Here is a 23,468-nt window from a genome sequence, read left to right as displayed (position 1 = left end):
AACTACAAAATTCATTATAAGTAAAAAACATCTTGTCTTGCCATTAAAATTAGAAATAATAACAATAGACAATAACAAGAAAGCATTGAACACACGCCGGAGGCTATTCTAACCATAACAACCATTCATTTAAGTAATCCTAACTGTGCTAGGACTCCTGCTATGTGATCTGACGTGTGGCTGTGACTGACTCTGCCTCAAATTCTTAAAATTTTGGATAATCTCCTAAATGTTAAAGAAGACAACAGAATATATTTGGACACTGCCTGTTTTGTCAAATTTACTTTTCAGAACACACTCTCTGGCAAAAAGCATAGCCAGTCAACAATCAGAGAGCATCCTCCCTAGCTCTGTTATATTTAATGGAGCTACGGACTTTTTTCCATCCCCCATTGCCACTTTGCTAATTCTTTGGCCAAATTATCCCAGTTGCTTCCTAACTGACCTTCTTACCTCAAGCCCTACCTGAAGATAACAAAGCAGAAATAAAAAAGGAATGGCAAAGAATGTGCGGCAAATCCACTTGTAGGAACATTCAGCTGCTAGAAAGTAGATCTGCAGAGAAAGAAAAAGGGAGATGCAAACCGCAAACCCAGGTCTTCACAACTCTAGAGAAAAGTGAACATAGAGCCGGTACGAAGACATTAAATGAAACCATGTGTCTGCATACAGTGCAAGCTGCTTGATCTGCACTTAGAGACTATGGGAAGAACTGTAGACGGGGCTTGTGTGCCCTCCTCCCTAACCTACCAGCTTCCCTGGACTCTCGTCTCTGGATCAGAGAAACTCTGCTGGCTCCAGCCACCCTTTCGTCTTGTGCTGGCTTTGTTAAGAACTGCCCTGGGCAGGGCACTGGGCAGGAAGGAGATTCCTCACATGATTCAGATTAATCCTTCTTTTCTCCCTCCCTGAAGTTGCACACTGTAGTAACAACACGGCTGAAATGCAGACAAGAGGCTCAACATGGGCAAGAAGGGCCCTGCTGCTTGGCATCTTGTGGACTGCTGAACACCTGCCTCTTCCAGGGGCCTCTTTGCCCCCGCGTCTTCCAAGGGCTACAGGTAAGTGGACAGTGGGGTCAGCTAGTGTTGCTGCTGCAGCCACAAGCTGGTGAAGGGACAAAGAGAAGGAGACCTCATTTGATGCAGTTTGGCTTATGTTTCCAGAGCTCTGTTGGCTCTGTTTTTCAGCTTCTAGAAGGGTATCAAAGAGTTGTGATCTCTCAGATAATTTCTTAAAGACAGCTCCAAAAGAATTCACAGAGATTAAGAAGCAGGCGAGGCTCTGGTTTTTATCGCTGGAAACTCCATCATGAAAGGAAAAAGAATTTTTTTTATCCTAGAAATTCTCTCTGTGGATGGTTCTTTGTAGGCTTATGGACAACTTGGTCTCTGAAATAAGACAAGGAAATGTCAGAAATCTTTATTCACCAGACATCTAGTTTCTACTTCAGAAAGCAGTTGAGAATTCCTCTTTAGAAATAAAGCCAACAAACAGAAGTGATTTCATGATTTCATTCTTCTACCACCGCAGCTTATTTCATTTAAGCCTCTCTTTGTGGTGGCAAGCACTCATTTAAGACTTCACAACTACATCATGTTTGTAAGTGCTTTATATATTTTTACTGAGTTCCTACAGTGCTTCCCAGATATGCCACAGTACAGTCTCCTTAAGAAAACACTCTGTGAACTTGAAAAGTGTGACTCCAGCCTTCCTCAAACCTTCTCCTCCTTTTTCTTACCAGAAAACAGCACCCAGTGTGTGACTTCTTCATCATCAGAATTTCCAGAAGGGTTTTTCACGAAGCAAGAACGTCTGGATGGCGGCATCGTGATTTACGTGCTAATCATCCTTTACATGTTCCTGGCTGTGTCTATTGTGTGTGACGAGTACTTCCTGCCCTCCCTGGAGATCATCAGTGAATGTAAGTGGCTGGAAAGCTCCCCCTCTGACCCGCCAGTGCAGACATATAACGGAGGCATGTCTCTCTCCAAAACAGGCTAGCTACAATTCCATCCATCTCCACTGGACACAGGGTATGGATGTAGAAGTATATAAGTGAGAAGCCAATACTTATTATACTGCCTATCTCCAAAAATCTCCTGTTTGTATACCACACTGGTTGGCTGTCAGAACTGTTTCAAGATTTTCAAGTATATAACGGACATAATTGAACTAATACTTGCCATTTTATATTTAAAAACGTGTTTTACTTTAAGACCACTGTATAACTTTTTAAAGAGAGTTATTTGATAAATAGATGCAATGAAGGACCACTCTCCTTCCCCACCTTCCTGGCCTAGCATCCTACCATGAAGTAGATTAGCACCCTGAAGAGACGATAAATGAGTAAGCCTTGTATCCCACGTAAAGTGACCTTGAATATCAGACAAATGTTTAAACTCTTTTATTAAAACTTGAGCCATTGCCCCTCCCTGAGCACTCTGCTTTCAGCCGTGTGCATTTCCCGGAATGCTGCACCTTCATCCTCACTGGTGCGTGAGCCCCTGTCTGGTTGAGACTGTTCAAAGCCATGTCGAAGCCAAGGCTAGAGTTTCCTGTTGTACTTTCCCAAGACAGCCCAGAAATCATAGCATCAGCAACCCCACTGAATATGTGGATGCTCCAACACACACACACACACACACACACACACTCAGCTGTGTGTTACCACCATAACTTCACAAAGACAAAGCATGAATGGAAACTCTTTTTCTAGTGGCCCTTTCCCACTTTTTGTTCACTGCAGTACTGCAATATTCTTAGGACTTAGAATAACGGCTTGCAATTATAAAGTTACTCAGCATCGAGTTGCTTAAAAAGATTCTATGGAACAGGTCAGTGTCTATTTATTGCAAGTATTTTTGGTTAAGTCGATACGATTATTTATCCTGTTATGCTGCTGCTGCTGCTGCTGTTTTCTTTAACGTAGATTGGATTGTTACTTTATTTTTCTTAAATTAGTGAACTATAAGAAAAAAAATGAAGATTGCTTATATGTTCACCACTCAGAGATCTCCAGTTACTATTTTGTGTGATTCCTTTTAGTCCTCCAAAGCTTGCAATATGTAGTTTAGGACATTCTCTTTCTGCATATAATATTGTACACATTTTCTCGTGTTATTGGTATTGAAAAATGTGATTTTTATGATAGAACAAAATGTGTGATTCTTTAAATAGTTTGAACATCTAATATTATTTTTATACCTGGTAGATATTTGGCAAAAACATAATTTCAAAACCATTAATCACATCAAACTAGCATTTCACCTGAAGCTGTGTACACTCTGATCATTCCTGATGAGCCTTACAGCATAAATTGACCAAAAGGCATTCCTAAGGATATATCAATTTGCATCTCCACAAGTTGTTTCCATTACAAAAACTCTGAACAATGTCGCTTTCAATGTTCATTGATCTAATATGCAGTTTCATTTTATAAACTTTGTATTTATCTTGTAATTCATAGGGTGAGCATTTTATATGTTTATCAAATTTTTAGTACTTTTCTTGTACATGGCCTTGTCATTTTCCTAAATATTTTTGAGGCTTTTAAAATATGTGTAAAGATATTAACCCCTTTTATTCTTCAATTTTGTATCAGTTGCCGTTTCATGGCTTATTATTCCCTTGGTGAGTGTATGTGTGTGTGTCTCACATGGAAGCTAGATATTTTATAAACCTCTCCCAACATGATTCATCTTTCTTGTTTTCTTTCAGCACTTTCTTTTACATTTGTTTATTCTTATTCTAACAAGAATTTGGCTTGTTATAGCCTTGATGCTATTTTATCCCAAAATTGATCAATTTTCTCATATAAAGTTCGTATATATGTATATGTTTCTATAGAACAGAGGTTCTACTAATGAATTCATTCTCATAGCAATACTACATGTTTAATTAGAAAATGTGAAAATGAAGAGCATCCAGCCAAGAAAACTAAGAAATTTAAGTTTTAAGATGACATGTCAATCTCCAGTGATTCCACTGCACAAAAGCACAGCTGAAAGAATAAACCTATCAAATGTGTATTGGGAATGGTGAAAAAAGTTAAAAACATGCCCAGCCTTACAGAAGAAACTACTGCATAAAAATTTAGATTATAGTTTAGAAATAATCTTCACGAAGTGGTATGTGTATAATAATGACTTCCCCTGCCACTACTAGAATTGCTATGAAACACCATCAGCAAACAGCACTTCTTAAGTGCTTCACTCTGCCTTGAAATACAACATAGTAGTTGTTAGGGATGTGTGATTGATGTATGCCCCGCCACTGTCAAATCTTCTTTGGCTATTAAGAATTGATCCCCCTGTCCTGCGTATACAAAACACTGGCAACAGAATGAGATAGAAATAGCGCTAGCTCATTTTTAAAAGCCTATATATTAATTCTACCAGTTCTCCTTTCAAGGTCTAGCATGGTCTTCATTTAAATTATGACATCAGCAATAAAAAAGCAATTCCCCTGCAATTTGTTTACATCCTTCGAAACTGGCTTAGAGAGCGCCTGCAAATGCATTGTATCTTCCCATAGACCCTTGATGAACCTTGAGTTGTAACGGTTCTACTCATTTTGTCAGTTAGCAACGACTACATTAATCTTTAAAACAGTTTACTTCAGTGTTATCTGTTTACTTATTAACTATTTATAATGAAATGAATATATAACACCAAGCATAATACTAATATGTATATGTGAAAAAAGGGAAAAAGATATTATGGTTTCAATTAATCTTCACAAAAACCCTATAACTTAGGAAATAATACATTGGTTTTACTGATGATAACTGCCCAGGATAGGTAATTTCTCAAGACCACACAGTCAGTACAAGGTAGATTTCTTGGCTCTCTGAAACCAAACCTAAAGAATAATTTCACTTGCAATGTTTTTATTGTTACACATGCAGATTGGAGAGTGTCTGCCATATGATGTTGTTTCAGAAGACCTGTTCTAATTGAGCAGACAAGGAGTTTTCCTACTAATTGCACCATTGTTTTTGTTTGAATGACAAAGAAGTAAGCAGGGAGATAGGAAAGGCATTGTGAGGTCCATACACAGAGCTTTGCCACCCTCTGGATCACTCTGCAAATGTGCCCACACACCAGGGATGGTGAGAAGCAGACGAGATCCTGGGACTTCGTGCAGATCTCCCTCACTAGTGGTAGGGAATCAGGTATCAGAGTCACAACCTGATGCCTCTCAGTATGCATTCACAGGAGGTTGGAATCAGACCCAAGGACTCAGACATAGGATGCTGGCACCCCAAGTTGTGCCTTAACCACTACGCCAAGTGCCCACCTTCCACCGGAATTTGTTGTCAAATGTATCGAATATCCATCTTCATAAGAGAAGATTCGCTGTAAAGAAGATTGCACTGAATTTTTTTTACCAAAAATCAACTTAGAATTTTGGCAACCTTTGGGGATTTGTGCTTGTTTCAGAAACAGGGTACTAGGCAGGTAAGATAAGAGAGGAATCCAAAGGACAAGGAAAAGCAGAGTTGACTCAGTGGCTTGCAGCCATTTGTGCATGCCTGAATCGCGAGCTTTTTGTAAGATCTAGCTGTAGCTTGTGAAGTTCGTCATACTGCCTCCTAGCTCTCCCCTTTGGCTTGAGATTCTCCTACCTTCTCTGTATCTCTGTGATGTTAGGCTTGCTGAACAGTCCGCACAGTGCTGAGAACCCCCAGGGTCCCCGGGGCAGGTGGGGCGGGGGGGAGCATACACTGCCATTAGCTGCTCTGGGTCTCATTTTAACGCAGTGAGTTTGTTTAGAGTTTGGTCAAGATGCTTAACTTCTCTGCACTTCTCAACTGGGAAACAGGACAATTGTAATCCTTAGTTCATAGATTGGTGTGCCAAAAACATAAAGAAATACAAATGAATTGATTGTACAAGTTCCTTACTGTAGGAAACTTGCACTGAATGTTCATCACTACATATAACAAAGGTTAGAAATCCTTCACTCAGGAAAGATCAAAGTAGAGAAGGCAAAAGATCAAAGTCAATATTAACAAGTAAGAAGCAAATACCAAATCTGCTGTGTATTTGCTAGAGCTTGAAAATCAAGTTCACGGTAAATAAAATGCAATTTCTATTATAGGAAGTAAACTCAGGAAACCCATTCTTTTACTGTATCTAATAATCCATTTGGCAACTTAAACTGTACCTTAAATATGTCTGTAATATTGTTTAAAATTGATTTCACTTCTTTTTTGAAGACTTATTTGGAAGGCAGAGTTACAGATAGAAGAGGGGAAACATACGTACCTCCTTGTTTCACTCTCCAGCTGGGTTTACTGGCCAGGGTAGATCCAGGCACAAACCAGGAGCCTGGAACTCCATCAAGGTCTTTCAAGGGGTGACAAAGTGCTGCTTTTCTCAGGCACATTCGCAGGGCACAGGATCAGAAGTTAAAGTAGAGGGGACTCCAACTGTTTCTCCGCTGAGGTTCCAGCACTGCATCGCAGCTCCATAGGGCTGCTCCACAGGGCTGGCCCTTGGTTTGTTTCCTCCACGTCTGCACCTATGCGTTTTTATTCCAACCTTACCAATTTTTATAGTTTCAAAGATTCCTCCAAGTCACATTTAATGTAAAAAATATATACATGTAAATACAATGTATTTGCATAAAGCCCAAATATGACTATTATCTTTTGTCCATACAAGCAGTTTGCTTTTCGGAGCATAAAACTTCAAGGGTAAATATAACACACAGTATCCTTCTGGTATTTAACAGCAGTTTCAGAAATACTGAACCATTAACTTCAGCAGCATTTTTGACTTCTGTTTTTCAAGTTATTTACATGGAAAACTCTAGAAATCCCTCCCAACTGGTCACTGGATAGGGCCCAAATTCCACAATAAGCTAGCTAGGAAACATTACTTTTTAAGTGTGAAGCAATATATTATTCAGTTCAATCAGAAGTTTTAACTGAGTTTCAACATGTCTTAAGTAAAAACTGTCTCAATATCATTTGAGAACATAATTTTTAAAATATTTACTTTTTTAATTGAGCTAATGTTTGTCCATGCTGTTCTGTATGTTTTGAAAATAGACAGTAGTCAAGACAGTTTGAATTACAGATAGAGTTCTAAACTGATAAAACTGGGAGTCAAGTCATCCTGTGAGCATGGCATTTGGATAGCCTACAGTGGAGGGGATGGTTCGGGGCCTCAATCCTCAGGAAACTTACAGAGGCAAAAGCATTCCCAAAGAACAAAGGTACTGAGCACAGCACTCCCTCTGGGCCTCCTGAGAGCATTCCATCCTCCTTGTTGTTGTTGTTGTTTTCTCCCTCTCATCTAAATTGTGGTCTCCTTGGATTGCATTTAAATCTATCCCAGGCAGATGGATTCAAGTGAGTGCCAAGTACTCTGCGTGTTAAGGAGATGCTATTGCAGAAACCAGCAGCGATAATAACGATGCGACTAACAAAGCTCTGTATTCATTTCTTCACCTTACCCACATGGATGAATACAGCAGTTATTTTGGTGCCAGAATGATTTGGTTCTCCCTCTTCTGCAATTGTTATTTCTATAACCTGGGGCAGGTTACTGATCCAAAACTTGGCATTGTGAGCTTTGGAGGCAATGTGTCTTGTGTGTGATTTACATGCGAAGAGAAGGTGGCATTCCACCATAAAATCATAGCTGTTGTCAGCGGGGGGGCGGGGGGGAACCTTCATTTTCATGGGGACTCAAACCTTTAAAAGCATTAAACATTCGTTCAGAAGTCATTGCTTCATATTTCAGGTAAAATATGGGTGATAAATATAACGAAATCAGTTTGTTTTGATTTACTGCTAAGAAAACCCCACAGTCGGGCCCGGTGCGATAGCATAGTGGTTAAGGACCTTTCCTTGCATGCCCGGGATCCCATATGGGCACCGGTTCTAATCCCGGTGGCTCTGCTTCCCATCCAGCTCCCTGCTTGTGGCCTGGAAAAGCAGCAGAGGACGGCCCAAAGCCTTGAGACTCTGTACCCTCGTAGGAGACCCAGAAGAAGCTCCGGGCTCCTGGCTTTGGGTTGGCTTAGCTCCATCCGTTGCAGCGGCTTGGGGAGTGAACCATCAAATGGAAGATCTTCCTCTCTGTCTCTCCTCCTCTCCGTATATCTGACTTTCAAATAAAAATAAATAAATCTTTAAAAAAAAAGAAAAACACAGTCCTGGGTGTTTAACCTAGCAGTACAAAGCATGTTAAGATGCCCACAGTCACAGGGGAATAACCTGAGTTTGCTGATGATGCCAGCTCCTGAATCTGCTTCCTTGGAGGCACTTGGAGGCAGTAGTGATGGAAAAGGAATTGGGTTCTTACCACTCACGCAGGAGACCTGAATTTCGTCCCTGGCTGCTGGCTTTTGCTTTTCCCCACCGCTAGGATTGTCACCATTTAGGAAGATGACCCACTGATATGAGCACTCTCTGTCTCTTCTGCTCTATTTCACTGTTTCTCTAGCAAATAAATTCTTTTTTTTTTTTTATAAAAGAACAGAACACAGACTGTACATGTACCTAGATATGGCAGAGAGACAATTACATATTGTTGAGAAGCTAAACACTTATTCCCATCATGCTTAATTTACTCAAAATATTTCTAGAATTGTATAACGTTAGTTTCAGGCTTAGTTTGGCAAATCAATTTTATTTAGAAAGAATTGCTTCTCTGGTTGCTCAGCATGAATATTCACCTTAGTTGCTACATATAGTCAAAAGAGGTTTATTGTTTCCAAGACTCTGATCCAAATACAAACAAAAATTCAGACTTTTAAAAATTGTGCCAGAGGAAACCAAACTGCAAGGGCCTATAGTTGAAACTATATCAAAAAGCAAATTGTGAAAAGGATGAGACAAGCTAGAACTCTATTAAAATGATTGCAGTGGCTAAAATACAGTGTGGAAGTATAAATGACTCTTCCTCCCTTCATATATACATTTTCAATGCTATATGATTGCTTTTATAACAGGAATTTAATTAGCAGTGAAAATAGTATAGAATCTGAAGCCATAGAAACCCTACTCTGCCTGTTGAGCAAAGCTTAAAGATGTTGGATAATGATTGTGTAGTCCTAACATCAGTTTTACAGATGACAACTCAGGAGGCTTGCTAAATGACATATCCAAAAACCTCATCCCGAGTTACTGGAAGTGCTAGAATCTAGACCTCAGTTTCAGCTTGACAGTCCTCTTACTAAATATTCTGTTTCCAGAAGGAGCTCTGCTAATCTAGGACAATCTTACAATACAGCATGAAGAGAACGCATTTGAGAAAAGTCTGATAGTAATCAGTTAGTGTCTAGACAATGTGTTCATACTTAAACCTGTAAAGAAAACACATTTCTGCTATATTCTGAATGAAATGTGATTATGACTTCAGCATAATAGAGAGAGAAAAGAATAACAGCTATGGAAGAAAAAATCTGGACAATTTCTCTTTAATAATAAACTACAGCAGAGAGATATGCTACTCAAAGGTCAGAGAAGACAAAGCCAATCTATTCTAAAGTTCAAAGGCATAAACCATTTTACAAAGCATTCTTGGAAGCTTATGTTATAACTTGTTAAATATCTTTGAGATTTTACACATTGATCTCCATATAGAAACATTCCTGCTTTCCAAATTCAGTTGGAGCCCAATGAATAGCAGCAAATGGTAGCTTAATAGTTTTAGAAAGCAAATTGTTCTCAAGGGCACCCACTTCCCTGTCTTGCAATAGCCCGGTAGATCACATCTCTCCTTGGAGTCAGTTTTTTCTAGTGAAGAATTCTTCAAGTAGTGTTATGCAAAGAATAGTTGGTCAGCTACACCCAATATGGATACTTATGTAAAACTAAAGAATTCTGGTTTTTTCAATGTATTCCACATATGATCTAGCCATGATTTCATTTGGGAAGATAATTAATAACAGTGTGGTAACACTAAGTTGATGATTATGTTAGAAACTTACAGAGTATTCTGAAATCTCGGCATCTAGCTTTTACCCTAGGAAAGAATTCGATGAAGTAGTTAGGAAGGCAGCACCACAAGTAGGAAAAAAACAATTCAATCACCCACTGGGTTAGAACTGGCCTGGGTGGCTGTGTAATCATGAGTCTCTGTGGAGAAGCAGAGACCTGGGCTTAGAAGTGTGGCCAAAGCCATGGTTCCCCACATTTAGGTTCTTTACTGTCATGTAATCTCATAAACCTTTTTCCCCCCAAAAAATGAAATACCAGAATTCCTACTGAAGAGAGTTGACAGCATTGTGTACATCCACATGCAGGCAGGATACCCGCATAATTTCTTAAATAAGACAAAGGCTAATCTCAGAGTTGCCTGCTTTAACTTTTCCCCTGTTTTTAATTTTATGGCCAATTGGTCTTACTAATATAATTATATACACATATAATTATACTTACACATATGTAATAAGAAATGTAAGTAAACCAATAAAAGAAATCATTTGAAATGTAAGTTACACAAATCATTACTTCTCTTCTTTTATTAGTCACTGTAGGTAAATGTCCATCAAGTGACAAAATTAAGGAACTAAATTAGTGATTCTAGTTATGCTGATAATTGCAACTATCAGCAGAGAATTTTTCACAATGGAAGTTTATCAGTTGGCGAAACAACTCAGGTTAGAAATGGTTGGGTCTCTAAGAGCAAATAACCCAACAACAGAAAAATTAATGATTGGGGCTAGTAGCATTCATCAGTGAATGACTTTGCAAGGACTTCCCAGGGGGTTCCGAATAAAAGCCAAATCCTTACTGGAGGCCACAAAGCCTTGTATAATCTGCCTATTATTTTTGAGATCACCTACTGCTGTTACCTTCACACTTCTCATTCCAGACACCCAGTTTTCTATTTCTCAAACGCATAGGCTAACTTCCACTTCGGAACCTATGCAGTCATTTATTTTGCCTAGAACCACTTAGCCAGGTATATGAGTAACTAGCGCCTTCACTTCAAGGCCTTGAGTTACTTGATCAATTAACTCCTTCTTGGTTACCAGTAAAGAATTTCAATGCTTCTTCCGTGACATGTTGGACTCACAGCTCCTGTTCCTGCCATTTACAGTAGGATCTCCAGGATGCTATTTCTTTTGCTTGTTCCCCCAGCCCCACCCCACCACTCAAAAGAAAGCTCCTTGACAATAAGGACTTTGTTATAATCATTGCGATATTATCAGCACTAAAAAAAAAAAAAAAAAAAAAAAAAAAAAAAAAAAAAAGAAGAAGAAGAAAAAAAATCTGGCAATGTTTATCCAGTAAGTTGAACAAATCATTCCTCAAACTAATGACTTAAGATTATCATCACTGGGTCTTGCACAATGGCTCCGTGGCTAAACACTCTGCTTGCATGATCTGGGGTCCCATATGGGTGTTGGTTCATGTACCAGCTGTGCCACTTCCCAACCAGCTCCCTGTTTATGGACTGGGAAAGCAACGGAGTATGACCCAAAGCCTTGGGACCATGAGCCTACATGAGACCCAGAGGAAGCTCCTGGCTTCGGATCAGCTAAACTTCATCTGGTGGGGCTTTTGGGGAGTGAACCAGCAAACTGAAGATCCTTCCCTCTGTCAGTCCTTCTGTCTGTAAGCATGCCTTTCCAATAAAATATATATCTTTAAAACAAACTGATAATCATCATTCTCTTACCTTTTCCAATTTCTGCAAGTAGTGTTAAAGGAGGGGGCTGGAATGGTCTGAGCTTTGACTACCTCCTATGTGCCTAAACAGACATTTGAAACTTAGTAACTGAAACTGCACAACTTCCTCAGCCATCTGTATACTTTGATAGACCCATGAGATCTCTCTGTATACAGATTTCAAGGTAGCAAGATTTTTCATGTGGTGGTTTGGGCCTCTAGCAGCAAGTGGCCACGGGCAGAATATTGAAGAAGCCGTGTCATCTGCTGTGTCCTAATCTTGGAAATCCTGTGGCTTGCCACTTGTATACTTCATTAGTGAATGAACTTGAAAACTACTGATTTGCACCTCCTGTCTTTTTTACAAATTGAGTTAGATTGCTCAAATTACCTTAATTTATTTTGTAAAATAGTTCCATTCATGTTACTCCCTTACAAGCTCCACTGCTAGAAAAGGGATTATCTAGATTTGAAATGTTAAATCTTGGCATTCAGGATATATATGCATATAGTTAAAAAAATTTTCATGGAAAATGGAATTAAAGTGTATTTCTTGGGTGCAAAAAAAAATGTTCATGTATATGGGCCTAGAGCAGTATCCCAGTGGCTGAAGTCCATGCCTTATACACGTTGAGATCCCATATGGGCAGCCTTGCTTCCCATCCAGCTCCCTGCTTGTGGCCTGGGAAAGCAGTCGAGGACGGCCCAAGGCCATGGGACCCTGCACCCATGTGGGAGACCTGGAAGACGCTCCTGATTTCCGGCTTCACATCAGTTCAGCTCCAGCCATTGCAGCCACTTTGGGAGTGAGTCAGCAGATGGAAGACTTTCCTCTCTGTCTCTCCTTTTCTCTGTATATCTGACTTTCCAATAAAAATGATAAATCTTAAAAAGAAGTCCATATTAATGAAGGATCTTCAACGAGGTCATGCAAAACTACATGAAAAAGCAGTATACATATTCTAATATACAGAAATTGCATATATCCATAGGTTGCTCTAGGGTGTTTCATTACATTTAGGTATTGTACAATGTCCAATAAGGGTAAATATGTTATCTTTTCAATCATCTCACAGTTATTTAGTTAAGACCTCCATAAATCCTATCTTCTAGGTTTTAAATAGAGAAATATGCATTAATGTCACATTCACCTTACCAGACAGTAGAACTCCACATCATTAACTCCTGTCTAGCTCACACCCATCAACCAACCTTTCCAAACTGTCCATTTACCTCCCCAGCCTCTTGCAATCACAGCTGTAGTTTTAATTTCGATGAGATCACCTATTTTCAAGTCTACCTGTGAGTAAAATCATGATATGCATTTCTATGCTTGGTTTATTTCACTTAACATAATGACATAATGACCTCTTTTCATTAATGTTATTGTAAATGATAAGATTTAAATATTTTTTTAAAGATTTGTTCATTTTATTACAGCCAGATATACACAGAGGAGGAGAGACAGAGAGGAAGATCTTCCGTCCAATGATCCACTCCCCAAGTGAGCCGCAACGGGCCGATGCGCGCCGATCTGAAGCTGGGAACCAGGAACCAGGAACCTCTTCTGGGTCTCCCACGTGGGTGCAGTGTCCCAAAGCTTTGGGCCGTCCTCTACTGCTTTCCCAGGCCACAAGCAGGGAGCTGGATGGGAAGTGGAGCTTCCAGGACCAGAACCGGTGCCCATATGGGATCCCAGGGCGTTGAAGGCGAGGACTTTAGCCGCTAGGCCAAGCCGCCGGGCCCAAGATTTAAATATTTTTAAGAACGAGTGATATTTCCATTGGGCATCTGTACCACATTTCTCCCACCCATTTTTCAGCAGACGGGTTGCTTCCATTGAAATCACTGAGGCAGTTTCTGTTTCGTAGCTATTGTCAATGGTACTGTCATAACATAGGAGATAAGTGTTTTTTCAACAGTTCCTTTCCCTTGGACTCATCAGCACTAACAGGATTGCTGGATCATATGGTGGTAGATTTAGCTTTAGTTTTTGAGGTCCCGCCACTGTTCTTTTCACTGTGGCTGCACTAATATACATTCACCAACGGTGTGCCAAAGTTTCCATTTCTCCACATCCTCACATGCACTAGCCTTCTGTCATTTTGAAAATACTCCTTTTTCCTGGCATTAGGTTCCTGGCATTTACGTTTCCTTGATGATTAGTGATCCTGAGCATTTCTTTATGTGCCAATAAGATGTTTTATGTTTTCCTTCAAGAAATAACTTATTAAGGTTTAGTGCCCATTTTAAAATTTAGTCTTTTGCTATTTAGTTCTCTATGTGTTCTAGATATGAATCCCTTGTCAGATGTAACAGCTTGCAAATATTTTCTCCACATTCCGGAGATTGTCTCTGATTCTGTTCCCTTCTCTGTGCAGAAGTTCTTTAGTTTGCTGAAATCTCATTTGTTTTACTTTTTATTTCCTGGGCTTTTGTAGTCTGAAAAAATCTGCCCGTTTCAATGTCTGGAAGTATTTTCCGTATGGTTTCTTCTAGTAGTCTCAAAGTTTTAAATCCCATTTTAGGTCTTTATTTGAGCAGACATTTGTACTTAGTGAAGATATAGGAGACTAATTTTTCTTCTGTATGTGTATATCCAATTTTCCCAGAACCTTTTATTAAAAAGGCTTGTGTTTCCAATGCACATCCTTAGCACCTTGTGAAAGATCAGCATTTACCTATAGATGTGTGTGTATATTTCTATACTCTGATTTACTCCACTAGTCTGTGAATATTTTATGCCAATACAATGCTATTTTACTGTAGCTTTGTAATATACTTTAAAAATCAGAAAATCGGATGATGTTATGTTTCCTGATCTTTTCTCAGGATTGTTTTGGCTACTTGTCTTTTATAAAGCTTCATTTTACACTTGAAGGGCAGAGTTAGAATAAGTGGAAAGAGTTAAAAATCTCCCTATCTGCTCATAACTCCCCCCAAGTGGTCACAACAGCTGGAGCCAGGCCAGGCTGAAGCCAGGAGCCTATAATCTCATTCAGGTGCCCCACATGGCCACAGAGGCCCAAGCACTTGCACCATCTTCCGATGCCAATGTGCATTAGCAGGGAACTGGATTGGAAGTGGTCAGTTGTCACTTGCTAGCATTGCAGGCAATTGCTTAGCTCATTACATCGCAAAAATGCTGTTTCCTACTTCAGGTGTTTCTAGTTCTGTGAGAAATGCCAAATTTTGATAGGGATTGTATTGAAGCCTTAGATATCACTGGGCAAATTCTGATACTGATTTTTCTAATCCGTGAACATATGATCTTTTTATTTCTCTGTGTCAACTAGTTTTACCAGTGACTTCCAGTGTCATTGTAGTTTTCTCCTGTCTGGTTTCAGTTACTCTCAGGAGTACGTGTGTGTGTGTGTACTCACGTGCTGGAAGCTATTGGAAATGAAATTGGTTTGTCAAACGTTCTTTATTTTCCATGAATTTTTCACATACCCCTATATGTGCTTCTAAAGTCTCTCAGTTTCTTCAGATTTTATGTAGGAACACTAAGTAATGGATTCATAAATAAACCAAGACACTAGATACCTCCGTTTTATAATCTACGTGTTTTTATTTTTCCAGTTTGTCCGTGTTATGTTAACGAGTTGCTTTGAATATATAGTGGATTATGTCACATACATGCTTTCATTTTCTCCTTTATTAGATATAACAATCATTTCATTTCTCTTTAGCGCTTGGATTGTCTCAGGATGTTGCAGGTGCAACTTTCATGGCAGCGGGTAGTTCAGCTCCTGAATTAGTTACAGCTTTCTTAGGTAAGTAGTTCTCTTTGTATGTTTTATGTACATGGTGTGATTTTCTCCAAGTGAAAACTAACTTTTCCACTACTGTTGTGCTCACAGGTGTATTTATTACAAAAGGAGATATTGGCATCAGCACTATTCTTGGATCTGCAATTTATAATCTTCTTGGCATCTGTGCAGCCTGTGGCTTGTTATCTAATGTGGTGAGAAAACTTTACTCAACATGATATATTGCTTTGGTGACGTCTATAAACAATTCTTTGTAGTCTGGGAGTAACAATGAGTCTCTAGTAAATGTGTTCAATCAAATTTATTCATTAGAAAAACAGCCTGTATTCAATTTAAGCGACTAACAACTCTTTGTCAAACATAGGAAAGTCAGTGTAGGTGTGGAAACAATTTTGTTGTCCTCTAAGCAATATGTGAAAGGTAACGTTTAAATACAAACATGCAAATGATTTTAGCACTATTAAGCATTGAGCTTGAACGACTTGCCCTGTGACGGAAACAGTAAATGAACTGTCATCTTACAGGTTTCAACACTCTCTTGTTGGCCCCTATTCAGAGACTGTGCAGCATATGCCATCAGTGTGGCAGCAGTTTTTGGCATAATATTTGATAACCAAGTTTACTGGTAAGCTTGAAATAATTTTTATTCTTATGTAAGACAGAGAGGACTTCATTGATGATTCAGTAATTTTTTCTTCAGACATGTTACTTCATGTCTCACTTACCTGCCACTTCTACACCATATGCCAAGGGGCCTCTGAAGCAGCCTCCTCAATACAATTGCTTGTTAGGTTCTTCTCATTGCTTTATAGAAACTTGTTGGTCTCCTTTTGTCTTTTGCCAGTCACAGAGACTAACATTTTTCCTTCCATATCACCAGTCTATTCAGAATTTGCCAACATTTGTTGTTCATTAAAGCCCCAAGAGTTGGTTTCTTCTTTTACTGGACTATTGATTTACCTTACCCTTCTGAGAAGTGGTCATGTTCACAAAAGACTAGAGAAAGATTATGGAGGAAATAAGAGAATTCTCTCTAAATCCCTTTAAATCACTTCAGCTACCTCTGTTATTAGATTAGCAGGAGGAACGATGGCCTTCTTTTTCCAGGCACCAACAGTGTTTAAGCTTCTCTATTAAAAAGTGTTTGCTTTCCCATGATCTCTCTGTGCCCAGCTTGTCCAAGAAAATCAGAGTGTGACTGAGTGGATAGATACAAACTTTGTCCGTTAATTAGCCGCAGGCATCTAGTAGATATTTATGTCTACATTAAGCTTCATAATCAATGTCAAGGACACAGACATGCAGGCTGTGCACTACACAACTTCCAAGAGGACAGTAGAAAACTGAAAATAATGTAAATAGTGCATGTTGGAGTACAACTTGGCACCATTGCACAATAACTGCTGTCAAGAAATAAAGTACAACACAGAATTTTTAAATTAATTTCTCTGACATGCAGCTTGTCTTCAAAAACAGACTATTGGTGTTGTAGGGATCCTTCTGGAATTCATAAGCTGCAAGGGACTGTCTGAACAGAGTATCAAATTCATGTTACCTCCATTAGGCACATCAGAAATGTTGTTCAACTGTGGCAGAGATATACTGGTAATAAGTAAAAAGTAAATGCAAGTTCAGATCTGCTGCATTAATGAATTATAGTTCTTTAGGTAAGAAACCAGAATACTAGGAAATGGTGCCAAAAGAATAATTTGAGAGAATATTCTTTTTCTCTTGGGAATACTAGCAAATTTACCCACATTAAAATTTTCTGCATTAAATGCACCCAAATTTTCTGCATACAAACCTGAAAGGCCCAAGACAAAACACTCTAGGAATATTTTATACAAAATTCTATGCTGGGAAAATGAGTGAACAGATACTACGTGCACTGATAACTTTCACAGTTTTGTGGACACAGTATGTCAGTGAACTGAGTTAGCAGATGTCCATCACTATTCATTATTTTTACCTTGAAAATTCCCAATTGTTATTTTCAAGGTATTTTTTTGCCAGCCATTTAAAAGCAATCCACAAATGAAGACAATTTTTATTTCATATTGAAAGTATCATACTTTTATTAAGAAATGTGTAATAGCACTATAACAAAGTTTGAACAAATCTACAAAAGTACGTACAAGTGTTCATTCTAATGCTCTTTTTAGAAATTTATTAAACAGATACTTCCTAAAATCTATTCACACTAAAATAAATTTAGCTAACGTAAAAATACAAACTTCTCACCTTCAATTTATAGGTACGAAGGGATTTTACTGCTTTTGATATACGGAGTGTATGTTTTGGTGCTGTCTTATGACATTAAGATTCACCAACACCTAATAAGGAAATGCAGTCCTTGCTGTACCTGTCTTGCCAAAGCTATGGAGGAGACAAGTGAACAGCAGCCACTGATGGGATGGGAAGAGGAGGGTCAACCATTCATTCGTCGACAATCAAGAACTGACAGTGGAATTTTTCATGAAGATTCTGGCTACTCCCAGCTTTCCATAGGTTTACATGGTCTTAGTCAGGCTTGTGAAGGTAATAACTATATCAGACTCACAATTAAGTCTATATGTTTGAAATATAAAAGTCTCATTTTAATTCAGCAAGTACTGCTACTTCCTACAGACACTGCAGATGCAGAGATATTCAAACCCTGCCCTAACGGAGCTTCCAAGCAGGAGAAAACAAAAGCCAAATATTAAGGTCTAAGTATCAAAAAGGGATACCAAAACAATACATAGCTGTGGTTTATAAATGGGACAGATGGTATGAAATTTGAAGAGGATAGAGATCACATACAAAAGATGCTATGAAATGGGGTGATACGTGACCAATGGAACACAGCTACTCATATCTCCATTACATAAATGATGCAAAAGATAGAGTATATTCTATGAATTAGAGCCCAGGAAACAACGTAAACCAAAGGCCTGCACAAGTTCTAGCAGAACTGTAGCAGAGTAGCATTTCCATTATCTGAAATGCTTGGGGCCAGAATTTTTTGGAATCTACCCACCTAAAGAGGTAGCTTAAGGATGGGATCTAGATCTAAACACAAAATCCATTTATGCTTTATTCCAGTGTGCCTGTATTTTGACTCTGACCCATCGCATGAGGTCAGGATGTTTTCCACTTGCGGTATGCCAGTACTTCAACAGCTTCAGAATTTGGAACGCTCAACATGTATGATTATATGCATAGTTAGGGAGCAGAGGAAAGCAGGAAGAGTTTTTAATGCTAATCTAAGAAACTTAGGGGTTTGGGATGGCAAAAAAAAAATTTTAAATAAATCTGTAATGTTTTTGAGGAAGGAAATTATTTTTATTTTAGAAATATTTCCTCAAATGATGCTGACAATATAATGAAACTGAGTCAAGAGATAGGGAACTGCAGGAGACTATTAGTATACCTGACAAGTTGACCAGATGTCTAGATGAAACAAAGTAAGAATGAAATGGAACAGATGTGAGAAAATGGAATGAATCAAACCTTGCTACTGAGGAACACTGGGCAAGAAAAAGAAGCAAATACAATCTCAGTGCAGTCTGAGAAATTGGGAAAAACTTATAAAAGTTAGAAATTTAGGGGCTTGGCAGTGTGGCCTAGTGGCTAAGGTGCTCGCCTTGATCCCATATGGCCGCTGGTTCTAATCCCGGCAGCTCCACTTCCTCTCTCTCTCTCCTCCTCTCAGTATATCTGACTTTGTAATAAAAATAAAATAAATCTTTAAAAAAAAGAAATTTAGGAAAATTGGCTGATTTGAAGGAAAGAATGAAATCGCAAAAATTTAAAAAAGTTCAAAGCAACAGCAAAATATTTATGTATGTTCATTAGAAAATCAAATTCAGCTATGACCAGGAATGCAAATTATGACTTCCATTATTACACAAATTATAATTTCTAGTCCTTCAGGTATGAGTCTCTCAACTTTATAACAAGAAACTCAAAAGAGCTAGTCCAAATATTTTATTACATTAAAAATGTCTATTGTTACTCATGGTGCAGTGGCTGAGACTTGGCAAGCTTTTTATAAAGAGCCTATTGCAATTATCTGTGACTGGATATGAATGATTTTTGCAAATGTTGCACAAGTTTTAAACAATTTTAATGTGTTTTATCCAATATGTTGTTTTCCTGGTCTTCATCTTTCTTAATATGAATTGAATAACGCAATCAAGTATCCTGAATTGGGTCATACATGGTAACTTGGCTGAATTTTTAAGTTCTAAGAATCCAAAGTCTAAAATCAGTAAATGAAATGAATCGATGAAATAGGTCTAAACAATAAATGGAATATATATCTTTGTAAAAAGATATTTTATGTTCTCTATGTATGCATTGCCTGATACACACAGCAGACCAGAGGCACCATCAGTATTGGAAAGTAGGGTGCAACTGCACCAAGTCGGGACAGAAGGCCAGGTTAGCCAAGTTAATCCCACAAGTAGAGGTTACTAAAACCAATCCATAGTGCAAGAAATTTATAAGTGTCACTTCATAAGCACTCTAATATTTAATGTGTGGCTCAAGATAGTATAAGTTCCAAAACCAAGAAATGCTAAGTGTTATTGCTTATATTATCTTCCCTGGAGTTTCAATTAGTTTCTTTTTGCCAACAATATCAGTATTGACTTAATTGAAATGTATTAGACTTTTAAGAACTGATACAACTAATTTATTCAATATAGCTTTCTAAATGGGCAGTTCTAACTTGATCAAAATTGTTTAATTTTTCCAAACAGATCCACCTAGTGTTTTCAATATGCCTGAAGCAGACTTGAAAAGAATTTTCTGGGTATTATCTCTTCCTATTATTACATTACTGTTTCTAACCACACCAGACTGTAGAAGAAAGTTTTGGAAAAACTACTTTATGATAACTTTTTTCATGTCTGCACTATGGATATCTGCATTTACCTATATCCTGGTTTGGATGGTCACAATAACTGGTATGTATTTAAAACACAACAGCTTAATATAAAAATCAAGCAATTTTGTAAGAAAAAAATTCATGTAGTCTTGAAGTGATATAGCTAGGGAGCAAAGTTCTTTCAGCATGATTAATGATTAGCACTATTTACAAAAAGATTAAATATTAATATGACGAGATTTGATTTGCATGCTATGTATCACTATTATACCAACTAGGGAATAATTAAAGGGATTGCTTTATAAATGCACAGGATGTCTTCTTTTATGCTAATCTAACTGACTAAACCCCACTGCAAATAGACAGGTAATCAGTGTTTTGGGAAACAATGTGTTCTCACTCTTTAACTGATGTGTACACACTTTGGCTTTTCAACACAGCAATATAAGTATACTGTAGTATGAGTGAAAATGGTTTAAAGTAAATTTTCACTTTAGGTTTCTACTACATGCATGGCTAAAAATTAACTATTCCTGCTTGGCCATTATCCAATCTATTTCCAAAATAAAAAATGAAATGTTGGCAAAAGATCAGAAATTTCTCCCCAAAAAGTATAACCTAAATTGACTTATATTAGATAAACTACTGCTTATCTGACCGAATCATCTAACCTATTTTTAATTGTGAAGTTTTACTGTACACAGGCCCATTCCTTTACAGGTTATCTATCGCTGCTCTCACACCACATTGGCAGAGCAGAATAATTGCAAAAGAGGCTATGAAGCCACCTAAGCTTAAAATAATTACTATCTAATCATTCTCACACAAAATAAATTTGCTAACCCCTATCTTTTCCTAAATTACTATGTAAGTTTTACAATAATTTGTTACACAAAGAGCAGAGTATCTTCTTTTAATGAGGAAGTGTTGTTTTTTTTTTTTTTTTTTTTTTGGAAAACCAATTAGCTAGCATACTAAATCTACCCAAACTTTCAACTCAAAACACATTTAATATCAGAAAAATATAGACAGCAAATTCAAGCAATAGATCACAGAACAGCCCCCAACATGATAAATTAGTGTTATTTATGTACATATGAACTCTAGCAAAGTAGGTAACAAAATTAACAACCAATTCCAGTATCAACAGAGAAGCATGCAAATAAGTAAGCTATATTCTAATCAAGTTCTTTCAACATTTTAAGAAAAATAGTCTAAACCAAGTATTAAGTTACAACTTTTAAAAAGCAGTTACATGTCCTTTTTTGTTGTTTTTTTAAACTTCCCTTTAAACTTCTATTTCCCAAAATGAACACATTTCTGAAAAATGTTGAACAGACATCAAATTTAACAGAAGTATTAATAAATTGGGATCATATGTTTAAAAAGCTCAAATAGAAAACAAAGTCTTGTTTTTCTCAAAGATTACGGGTTTTGCTGAGGAAACACTAAATTAAAGTACATTACGAAGGTAAGACTTAAAAAAACGTATACATGTGAATACTATTATAGGTTTTAAAATACTATAAGTATTTTAACTCTGACTATCTAAGGTTTAAATGAGATCATCTGTCTCATTAACATGTACTAAGCAACAGCCCTGAAAACAGTAGGAGTTCACAACTCCCCTAAGAATAGCAAAGAGGGAGATTTCACAAGGGTCAAATTTTGGCTGTTAAATATTTGTAAATTTAAAAAACCTATGTTATCTGACTTTCCAAAATTTCCAACCTGATTCAAGTATTTTGTTAAAAATTATGTTTGCTCATACTGGTTCTAAAATTTGTGCCTATTTTATCTTTGCTCAAGGACAAAGAATCTGAAACAGTTGAAGAGAATGTTAACAAGAACTGCAATATTCATAACTTGTAATATCTACATTTGTTGCAGGAGAAACACTAGAAATTCCAGACACAGTCATGGGCCTCACTTTATTAGCAGCAGGAACAAGCATACCAGACACAGTTTCAAGTGTGTTGGTTGCAAGAAAAGGTAAGGTTCAGGTCCCTCAGTCTGCAATGTCCACTGTTCAAGCCTGAGTGAAACATATTATGTAAAGAGCTTTAAAAATATTTACTTCCTCAGTAACACGAACTGAATGAAAAAAATATATAGCTGAAGTGCACTATTAAATAGCACGTTAATTTCACTAAATCTAAATCCCCAAGTACTCAGCTGAAATGTGCATTAATAATTAACCATGGCAAACTAGAATGAAAAGCAATGAGTAAGCTACATACTTATTGAAAAAATGGTTTAATAAATAATTATTAAATAAATGTTAAGACTTTAAATACTAACCCAATAAAAATTCTAAAATACAAATTCAGTAAGACTTTTGTTCTCATAATAACTTTCCAAAACCAAGCAACAACAAAAAGCATCCAGTGTTCTTTTCTTATGAAAATTATTAATAAAATACAGTATTGGTATGCACATTTTGACAACATGCTTCTTTTGCAGGTAAAGGAGACATGGCTATGTCTAACATCGTGGGATCCAATGTGTTTGATATGCTATGTCTTGGTGTCCCTTGGTTTATTAAAACTGCAATTATAAATCCATCAACTCCTGTTGAGGTGAACAGCAGAGGACTAACTTACATAACCATCTCTCTCAGCATTTCAATTATTTTTCTTTTTTTAGCAATTCACTTCAATGGATGGAAGCTAGACAGAAAATTAGGAGCTATCTGCCTAGTATTATACTTTGGGCTTATTACACTGTCAGTTCTATATGAACTTGGAATTATTGGAAACAATAAAATAAAGGGATGTGGAGGCTAATATTTTTAATAGTTATGTGAAAAATCTGAGTAGTTCAAGGGAAAGAGAAGGAAAATTTCATTTTTTCATTCAAGACAAATAAACATGAATTTTAGAATCTAAACCTTACTTACAATAATTCTTTTATCACCAAAGAAAGTAATTTAAAACCAACCAAGATCACATCTTAATTTTGTCTGAGCCTTTTCACTTCACAGACAGTTACATTTATAAAACAAAAATTTTGAAAAAACTATCCACATGTTACCTTACAATAAGTTGATAGAATCTGGGGAAACTGGAACAAATAAACCCCGCTATGTAGTACTAAAAACAATAACAAGAAAATGGCTTATTTCATTAAAAACAGTATAACCATTCATTTAAACTGAATGACCAGACTTCTGTCCTTTTAAAAA

At 37.4% G+C, this 23,468-nt stretch overlaps 1 protein-coding gene across 1 annotated transcript; it reads left to right on the top strand.

The window, feature by feature from the left end:
• The first annotated feature begins 921 nt into the window (after positions 1 to 921).
• On the top strand, positions 922 to 23,291 carry SLC24A5 (solute carrier family 24 member 5). Its single transcript, XM_004578100.3, has 9 exons — positions 922 to 1,061; positions 1,745 to 1,924; positions 15,331 to 15,414; positions 15,502 to 15,605; positions 15,936 to 16,036; positions 17,666 to 17,949; positions 20,157 to 20,363; positions 22,175 to 22,276; positions 22,748 to 23,291. Exons 1-9 carry the CDS (start codon positions 944 to 946, stop codon positions 23,068 to 23,070), a joined length of 1,503 nt encoding a protein of 500 aa, XP_004578157.2. The 5' UTR covers positions 922 to 943; the 3' UTR covers positions 23,071 to 23,291.
• Positions 23,292 to 23,468: the final 177 nt, after the last annotated feature.

This window comes from Ochotona princeps, chromosome 6, assembly GCF_030435755.1.
Source record: "Ochotona princeps isolate mOchPri1 chromosome 6, mOchPri1.hap1, whole genome shotgun sequence".
Classification (NCBI taxonomy): domain Eukaryota; kingdom Metazoa; phylum Chordata; class Mammalia; order Lagomorpha; family Ochotonidae; genus Ochotona; species Ochotona princeps.
Note: the sequence above shows the minus strand (reverse complement) of the source record. Positions and strands in the feature narration are given on the sequence as shown.